The 9,960-nt window shown below is 31.9% G+C and overlaps 1 protein-coding gene across 1 annotated transcript; it reads right to left on the bottom strand.

Moving 5' to 3' along the window:
- Positions 1 to 2,006: 2,006 nt before the first annotated feature.
- Positions 2,007 to 9,338, bottom strand: LOC115973023 (ferredoxin-thioredoxin reductase catalytic chain, chloroplastic-like). The gene is made up of 6 exons (XM_031093262.1): positions 9,122 to 9,338; positions 8,441 to 8,553; positions 5,045 to 5,094; positions 4,825 to 4,896; positions 2,599 to 2,659; positions 2,007 to 2,199 (listed from the first exon to the last, which is right to left on the bottom strand). Exons 1-6 carry the CDS (start codon positions 9,255 to 9,257, stop codon positions 2,155 to 2,157), a joined length of 477 nt encoding a protein of 158 aa, XP_030949122.1. The 5' UTR covers positions 9,258 to 9,338; the 3' UTR covers positions 2,007 to 2,154.
- Between the last annotated feature and the right edge of the window lie 622 nt (positions 9,339 to 9,960).

The raw sequence follows: 9,960 nt of genomic DNA, 5'->3' as shown, positions 1-9,960 counted from the left end.
CAAGTCAATGTAATGTGTCGCGACGCTCTCGCATCTCCAATGTATGTATTAATAAATCAACAAAATTGTTATAGTTAATTAGTTACATTTACATGTATCATATATATTGTTGTATTCAATTCTTTCCATTAGAAAATATAGGGTTAAGCAGTAGGTTTCAGTTAGTTCAAATAGTAAAGTCTCTGACAATTGAATAAGATATCTGATATTTAATTTCCGCCTACACCAAAAAACCAGTTAATAGTATTCAATTACTGTTTTGATTTTTTTTTTAAATGATTTTTAATATTTTTTTAATAAATACTTTCTAAAAAAAAAAAAAAAAATTGAACTATTTATATTTTTTTAAGGAAAATTATTTGTTTACATTGTACTTGTAATATAAGATTTACATTGTAAGCTAAACAAATGTGTACAATCTTATATTATAAACTTATTACCATTCTTTAAAATATAAATAGAATTAATTTAATTACAGCACTTTCCAAAATTATTATTGAAAATTTGTTGTTATAGAACCAAGTCAAATTGTGAAGAGTATATATATATATATATAAACCAGTTGATAGTATTCAATTACTGTTTTGATTTTTTTTTTAAATGATTTTTAATATTTTTTTAATAAATACTTTCTAAAAAAAAAAAAAAAAATTGAACTATTTATATTTTTTTAAGGAAAATTATTTGTTTACATTGTACTTGTAATATAAGATTTACATTGTAAGCTAAACAAATGTGTACAATCTTATATTATAAACTTATTACCATTCTTTAAAATATAAATAGAATTAATTTAATTACAGCACTTTCCAAAATTATTATTGAAAATTTGTTGTTATAGAACCAAGTCAAATTGTGAAGAGTATATATATATATATATAGCACTCAAAATAATCATTAAATGGTTCAAAATGTACAACTTTCTTATTCAAAATATGGCACTCAAATTAGTTACTAAATTTTGTTTCTTTCAAATATAAAATAAACCTAAACTAGCTCTTGATGTGGGTTAAACCATAGTTTGATTTCAGCCCCACTTAAGGATCTAATGGTTGCATACACCAAAACACGTGGATTTGAAATGTAAATTTTGAGGAGTCAAAGAGGATTTATGGCCACTGCCTAATTTGGATTAAACAATAACCTGATTTAAACTGCACCTAAGGATCTAGTGGTTGCACGCACTAGAATACAATAATCCTTGAATTGAATGAATTTATGTCATTGCTCTTGGTGAGTTCGAATTTGTGACATACCCTACAACCTACGCCATAGAAAAAAGATAAAGTTTAATAGACATTTGTAATGCCTCCAACCCCATGTGACAAGGGTGTTACATATGCTTATTGCACCACATACCCCCTCTGCACCAAGACTCTAATAATTAAGCCACAGACCATAATGTTATTTGTGTTCTAATTTGATCATGGCATTACTGTTTACCCATAATATAGTTCAAAGTCAATTGTTCATTTGTTGGATTAATTGCTCAATTTCTACTTTGTTAGCCAATTATGATATGTTGCCTTTTCCTTTTGAGAACCCTCCAATGAGAAGAGATCCAATTGATGTGCTATACCCATGCATATATTATGGCCAAAAATGATTGATACTATGTTCTTATTTAAGAAAAGTTCGTAAATACGTTTTGAGGATTGTCATTGCATTCACATAGAACAAAAGTCTTTAGTGGAGTATAACAGACAGGCACCAGGGCCCCCTAAATAATTCATTATTGCTGTGGTAATACCAATAAGATAAGAATATGATATGCCTAATGCAAGTCAAGGTCCTAGCTATAGTGAAGAAAGTGTCCCAAGGAGCAGAAAGAAATTAGTATTTATCTTTTGTTATGAACCCAACTATTCTTTTCTTGCGGAGGTCATGATAGAGAACCAGCGATTACCTTGTTGGTGGGGTTGACGTTAAATGTCTACACTTCGGGGCCCCCAGCATTCCATTTTAAGTTCTCTCTCACATTTGTGGCACTGAGAACTATAGAGAACTATGCAAATTAAAAGTACATAATAGGAAATAGGAAAAGCCAGATATGGATCCTGATTAGGATACAAATATACATACAATGATGATTATTTTTTGCCTAATACAGGTAATTCACTGCTTAAACAAGTAATTATGATACACTAAACCATGTTATATATTTGCTGTTGTTGCTCTGATCTCGTCCAAGGAGATAGCCTGCAATGGCAAAACAAAGTTGGATTTGTACCAAAGAAAAACAATTCTAATTAGAACATGTATAACTATAACCATGATAATTAGAAGAAATTTAGTAGTAGTACTAGTTGCAGTTATTGCAAGATGATGATGATGATGGCGGTGAAATAAGCAAAAAAAAAAAAAAAAATGTCTGTCTGTGAGTGCAGGTGCACCAGTGAATGCATGTCAAAAAATGAGGCTACTGTCTAATATTGGAGTCTTGTTTTTGAAAATTTTGATGGCAATCCAGCATCATAAACAAGCTTCAACATGTTAAGTCCAACCTTTGAAAAGAGCTTAGTATCCTCCACCTTTTGATATGATGAGTATCATATCAAAGTAAATCTAGTGAAACAAAAAAACCGTGTAAACAATTACCTGTTCCTTGCCAGCAAAATCATTGTCAGGAGTAAGAAAGAGCATGCAGTGGCATTCCTTCCTGCCAAGGGCAACTTAAGATTAATTTGAAAGGCCAAATTTACACATACAAAAATAACTAAATAAGTAATTGAAGAAAATGATGATCTGCAATTGCTTGCAAGTTCACATATTAGACTTCCTGCCAAGGGCAATCTTATGATTAATTTGAAAGACCAAATTTACAAATATGAAAATTAGTAAGTGAAGAAAATGATGATCTGCAATTGCTTGCAAGTTCACATTTTAAAGATTTAGATGGGTAGATAAGCTTACAATTCTCAAGCCATGTTCAAGAAAAAGTAACTTCTACCTCTAATAGCATAATATTTTAACAATACACACACACACACACATATATTTTGGGGGGAATAAGTTAAACAAATACCTATTCCTTAGATTACAGAATGCAAATTTTCAAGCAATCATCCGATTTCTTGAAGAATATATTATAGAGATCAATATAGAGTTCAAAATGTTTATAAACATCATATGAGCCATGGCTTAGACAAAATATATATTCTGACATTAACAAATCTTGATGCCATCAATATACTTTTATCATTTTGACAAAGAGAACCAAGATACAAATTATTGTATGACTTCCATAATGCAATACTGATATCTCACCCATGCATAACGTTAAAATGACATTAAAATTAGTCAGTATTAAATTTTACTTGAAGCAAATCTACATTTCAATAAGATTTAACAAAGTCCCAATACATGCTGCCACCCATATCCTGAATTGGAACAGCTAATTAATACTCTCAATGGATATCCTTGTGGCCTCTAAATAGAATTACAACAACAACAATTTTTTTTACTTGAAACTTTGTCCCTTTCTCTCACGTAACTCTTCCAACTAATTTACTGTGCCCAACCTTGCACTGGCTATGAGCTGTTACAGATACCAATAGAATTTAAACTGGTAGGACTTTTGCAAAGGATTCAACTGAAATTAACATCTGCTCCAAACTCATATTATCTATGTACTGTCTTGCTATTTAATCTAAGGGTCTGTAAGATAATTGGAGGACATTATCTTCCATTGTTAGCTCAATTGGCATCCATATTCTGTTTCTTAACAGTGCAAATGGTTTCTTTTTTTGGCACAAAAGGAAACAACCCTAGCCAACTTTTTGTTATATAGCATTACCTACCTACCTCTAACTCCATGCAATTGGATTTCTATAGAATCTAACCATTCTTGTAGCTAGAATAATCTAAACTCCACACCATAAGGCAGGGGAGACTTTGAGCCAAACTAAGGTGAATCATCTGAACTTATAAACAAAAAAAAAAGTTGAATCTTCTGTACTTGTAAATCTTATGCCCTCTCTAATGGTTTTATATCAAGTTAGTGTGTGCGTGTTTATATACACATACAATATCAATCTCTTTTCTTAAATTTTAAATCCTATAATATGCTTTATATTAGTTAAAAAAGAAAACACAAAAAAGATTTCTACTTCTCTTGGAACTATATCATCATTTACCAAAACTAAATGGTCCCTCTATCTCAAAATAATATTCCAACTTAAAAATATATAACTTTTAAGGAAAAGTAATAAAAAAACCCTCTTACCTACCCCAGTATTTTAATTTTCCAACATTATCCCTTACATTTATTTTGAAAGTGAAAAGGCTATCATTTTTTTTTTTGTTGGTAATAAATACAATTGAAAAAGGCAATTATTTATAGGGAGTGTAAAAAATTATTCTGCACCTTTTTGACAATGAACTATTACTTAGATACAGCCAAAAAACAGGAAGTATAGACTATTATTGAGAGACAAAGGGAGAAATTTTTCTGCCATCACTGACTAAAAGTTCAAGTTTGACTTATGACTGAACCAAGAAACTAATTCAATTTCATAATTCCAATGATGAAAAGACTAAAATATATCAACATAAATCCTACATAGCCATTAAGTGCTTATATTTCATAACAAGCACGGTCAAGACATTGCAAAGCATGATTTTGATTTCCTTGATAGAAGCTTAGCAACAACAAGCAATCATCCTTGAAAACACAGGACATTTACCTTTAAGTTCATCAACTTGAGTACCAACAATCTTAAGCTTATAAGGATTACAACTATGATAAAATCCAACTACAACATTCAAATGCATGCATCTGTCAATTTGTTGCATATCATCTTGAAATAATAAATATATATTTACCTTTCTCTCATAGGAACACATGGACAATTCCAAAACCCCTGACCAACCTCTGCAGGTTTGTCATCATAATGTCTGAAACAGAATAGGTGCATACTTGGATTATGAAATGAATGAATATAAATTAATATTGACCTTAAAAACCAGTTAGAGATCCACTGGAAGTATAGCACATACAGAAAAATATCTGGTTAAAAACAAGGTTCAAAGAGAAAATATTTACCGACAAGGGCATAGTGGTGCACCCAATGAATCTTTATGGTCAGCCAATCCCTGTTCAAATTTGAAGATAAGTTTCTTTTAAATATGTTACTACTAAATGGTTTTCAACAAATAAAGGAAGATGCAATGGAAAGACTGAAATAAAGAAAAGTAACCAACAACAAAATGAGTTCAACATTTAAAAATCAGATTGGAAATGACATTTTTCATATTTAATCATCTGCATTCTTATCAAGTGCATCCCTAAATTTAAGAAAGATCTGGTTTCACTATCCATGAGAACAGTTTGCAACAGTGCATCCATGTCTATTACTTGTATCTTTCTGATCTTTTGAGAGAAAGTCAATTTCTAGATTTTGCACAAAATTTACATTGAATGGTACAAACAGCTAAATTTGAAATAGAACATCATTTCAGTGATAGATATGATGTTGATAAGTAAATAATTTCATTGCAAAAACTTAGATAGTGCTACAAAACTCAGACTGTATACAAAATTAGGAAGCACAAAAAGAAACGAAAAATAAAAACAAATAAACAAAGTGAAAAACAAACAGCAGCAGCTAAGAGAAGCTCAAGGAGTCTGAAATTCTAGAAGCCCCTCAATAGAAAGGAAAAAAGGACATAGTCCCCTCATATAAGGATTTTAGAAGTAAGTATTTCAACTTCATCATGCTGACTTCCTGACCCTTAATCAAAGCACCAGGATCCCATTCTCTCTATAGACACCACATGAGACACAAAGGAACAACTGACCATATCCCCCCAATCCATCTCACCAATGATGTTATGCTTGTGTGTTTAAGAAGTCACCACGCCTACATTATCATTCAAAATTATTTGATAGAATTCACAAGTTGGAATGTGAAAGGCCTTCAGATTATAAGGGAAACCAATTTAAAACAGAAGGAAAACACACTAAACTCCCAAGAATGGGAGGATCACCCTTACCAACAAGCAAAAAATAATTCAGTGCTCTAACATGAATATGTTACACCAAATAATTAAAGAACATATTCAGGGATGGGCCATAAGAAGTTGCAACAAGTCATCCAAGCAAAATACTAGAACAAGCTATGTTTTAGAACCCTCTTACCAATGTGGTGCAGACACAAGATACAAGGTTACAATCACACATGCTTATGGACCACAATGCAAGAAGAAGACGGCCCCACTATTGACCTCATGGATGGAGCCTGCTAGCAGTTGGGCCTAAGACCTAATCATTTACTTTCTAGGATTGAAAGTAATTGGTTAACATTTTCTCTTTTTCTCCTTGGTTTAGGAATTTCATTCATTTTCTTACCTGGGTAGCAGAATGATAAATACATTTATTCCACAAAGGTTACTGAAGGCTGGATCTCTTGAATGCCATCAAGAAGCAGATTATTCAAGGTAAAATCCATATATAGAGTGCTATATGCTGGAGGTGTGCAGTCTTTTCCACAAAAAGGTATTTGGAGGGTTAAGTAGCTTGTTTCTTACATGGACAGCAGCCTTAGGGAAAATTCTAACGATAGACAACTATCAAAGAAGAAACATACTTGTTGTGGAATCATACTGTATGTGCAAGAAGATGGAGAATCATTTGAACATTGCTTCTAAATTGCGATATTGCAAGAGAATTACGGTCTCTAGTGCTATGTTTATTTGGGGTGCAGTGGATCATGCCTAGTGGGGTAATTGATTTGTTGGATTGTTGGAAGGGAGGCTTTCTAGAGTCTAGACATTGGAATGGTAATGTTTGGAATGTGATCCACTTGTGGCTTGTGCTTAATGTGGACCATTTGGATAGAAAGCAATAGCCATACATTTGAAGGAAAAGAACGAGCCACAATGGATCTTAATATGATCTTATTACATGCCTTCTATGATAGGATGGCCACTTTATGTGGTCATCCAATCTATAATTTACTAAAGTTTCTTGATTTTTGTAAGTTTAGTTGATTTGTGTTGCCTTCCAAGTACACAACCTATGTACTTGGATATGCTTTTTCTATACTTCTAATAAAATTTCTTACTTATATTAAGAGGTTAGTAGAATTAATATAATTGGTTACAATTGTTCCCTTGCTAGGATAAAAAGTTTGGAACAACAAAAAGACTTATTACCAATTGACGGGATATTGGAGGTAAGTTGGCCCAGGGAGGAGAAAATAGAATACAATGCCCTCATTTGCATAAGTCTAAAAGACAGAACACAAAATATAAAAGAATTCTTGGATAAAGGTTTGAAACCAAATGGGTATATGAGAGGCTATCCATTTTTGGACCTTGGTAGACATTTGGTACCTCACTTCTTAAAGATCAACTCAGCCTGATAACCAGTTCTTACTATAAAGAACCTTGGTTATGTGCATAAGTGCACTACGTTCATAAAAATAAATATGCACAGTAATAAAGCAACTTGACATGATAGACATCCAGGTGTAATCATCTTGCTTATTTTACATGAGAGGATATTATACCTTAGTCTTGGCTCTACCCTGAGATTTAATTAGGTAGGACAGAAAGACAGAACCTCTATTCTAAAGCTCAGAAGACAAAATTGAACATTAAAGAAAAACCAGATTTGACACTCAATGGCCAGTGGTAAGGTAACTAGAAAACAAATGTTAATGACCAACAGGATATCAGAATTCACAAAGCTAAGGAAAATCCTTCTCTCATAAATTTTTGATGCTATTCATCAGATGTAATATGCTTTAATCTAAAGTATAAAGTAAATCTTATTGCAGTTCGCACTATAATTCAAAATTGCAAAGCCCTTAAATCATATTCTGATTGGCTGAATTTGACACTCAACCCACACTGGCGCAAGATGATTCTATGCCCAAAACCATGTCATGTCATATAACACAGGGGTGCAGTTACAAAGCTGAAACAAGTATCATAGTGTTGTAGGATGCTGTCACAGTTTCATTTTAGAATATTTTTGCCCCAGCATGGAACATTTCTGGTGCTTAAAAAAATAAATATGAAGGAAGAATGTAGCTGCAATGGGGGTGAAACTCACAAACTGCATTGGGGAGAAACTCATAAGCACTAGAGCAGTATTTTATCAAGACCACACAACTGTGCTCATGGGGTGTCAAATTAGAAAATAAACAAATGTTTACTAACCAACAAAACACTATTATTACGACATGGGTACAATACCTTAAATGAAGTGTTTGTGCTTCTTGGTTAAAATACCTACCCAAGTTCCCCACTTAATATAGCTCATTAACCCAAGACACTCAAACAAATTATTATTATTGTTATTATATACTGATGAGGAATGTCAAATATTATATTTAAGCGAAGAATTCCAATATGCAAAAGAGAAAACAAATACATGAATTCAATATTCATCATCAAAATACTGTAGCAAATACAATCCACTGACAATATGTACCTTGATAACAACAGAAGTCACTCCCTTGTCCACACAGAAGTATGTTCCCGATTTACGAGCATACTGCTCGGAGAACTTCCTCATTATCTCAATAGACTTCTCTGAAGGGTCCACTGAAAGAACAACCAATTCAAATCAAATTTAAAATTAAAAGTAAAATTAAAAATTAAAAAAAAAAAAAGATATTTTATTTTATTTGTCAAATTAAAGGAAAACATTTTCCATAGTTAATGGCCTAGAAAACCTTTGCCAATGATAACTTCTTCTTTTTTTGCCCAAATCAATTGTTTTCCTACTTAATATTTTGCATAGATTCTGAATTTAGACCCTACTCTCCCATTTGAGGTTTTTTTTTTTTTTTTTTCATATGATTATATGGAGTTAGCGCTAACGAAACAACAAAAAAAAAATGTTTTCTAACTCATTTTGAGAGTCACAACCAAACAAACAGGAAAATTAATAAGTAACCAAACTAAGTCATTTTCCGGATAACATTTTCTTCCGAAACAAAAAGGTAGAACTATAACTTCAACAGTTAAATTCAATTACAGCATATCTCACACACACACACACTGTCGAAGCTTCCAGAAACTAATGTTTGAAACAAAATTACTTAAAAAGTTAAACAACAAAGAAGAAAATAAAGAAAATGTTGATTTTTTTGTATTGTTTTTGGGTTACCTGCGGCTCGAACGACAAAGCGGTGAGGGGAGCGAGTGAGAGGAGAAGTGAATGAGGAGGGAGGAATGCGAATGGCGAAGGAAGAAGAAGCTTGAGCTTGAACTTGAACTTGAAGAGTAGTAGTAGTAGTCATCATCGCCAAAACTGGACTAACACAGATAAAAACTGAGCGCTTTGTGATTTTTATTTATATTTTTGGGTGGATTTTTAATTTCTTAATCTTTTGCTTTTAATTTAGATTTGGGGATTATTTTATTTGTTTAATTTTATTTATGGTTTCTTTTTTTTTTAAGCTGTGCTCGCCACACCCACAGCCACTCATTGTTATATCGGTCTAGAAATTACATCAACCACTCGGTCCGAGACCGCGTCACCAACCTTTTCTGGGCCTTGGGCCTCAAGCTTCAGTTAGTTTTTTTTTTTGGGGATAAATGACGTATTTAGTCATTTAGCCCAAAATATATATATATATATATATATATTTGTTTAGTCTTTATCCTTTACACAATATTTTATTTGGTTCTTAATTTTTTAATTTTGTCAATTTAGTCTCTAACTTTACATTGTAGAGTTAATTTAGTCATTGTCGTTAACTCTTCAAATGAAAATTGTTAACATGATTAACGACCAAAATATAAAATTAATTTATCACTGCATGACAGAAACTAATTTTTTATTTTATCTATTAGTCACATTAGCAATTTTTATCTAAGAGATAACAATAGAGACTAAATTGTCATGACACTGAAAGATTAGGTACTAAATTGACACAAATGAAATATTAGAGACTAAATTAAAATATGATGTAAACAATAAAGACCAAATTTATAGTTTACCCA

The sequence above is a fragment of the Quercus lobata genome, unplaced genomic scaffold, assembly GCF_001633185.2.
Source record: "Quercus lobata isolate SW786 unplaced genomic scaffold, ValleyOak3.0 Primary Assembly Scq3eQI_205, whole genome shotgun sequence".
NCBI lineage: Eukaryota > Viridiplantae > Streptophyta > Magnoliopsida > Fagales > Fagaceae > Quercus > Quercus lobata.
This window is presented reverse-complemented; position numbering and strand designations above follow the sequence as displayed.

Bases quoted from the DNA above. Each gene is read 5' to 3' on its own strand.
- LOC115973023 (XM_031093262.1), bottom strand. From the start codon at position 9,257: ATGATGACTACTACTACTACTCTTCAAGTTCAAGTTCAAGCTCAAGCT. The intron at 8,554-9,121 runs GTAACCCAAAAA...TTGTTCTTTCAG, and splicing joins CTTTGTCGTTCGAGCCGCAG to TGGACCCTTCAGAGAAGTCT. The intron at 2,200-2,598 runs GTAATTGTTTAC...TTGCCATTGCAG, and splicing joins ATTTTGCTGGCAAGGAACAG to GCTATCTCCTTGGACGAGAT.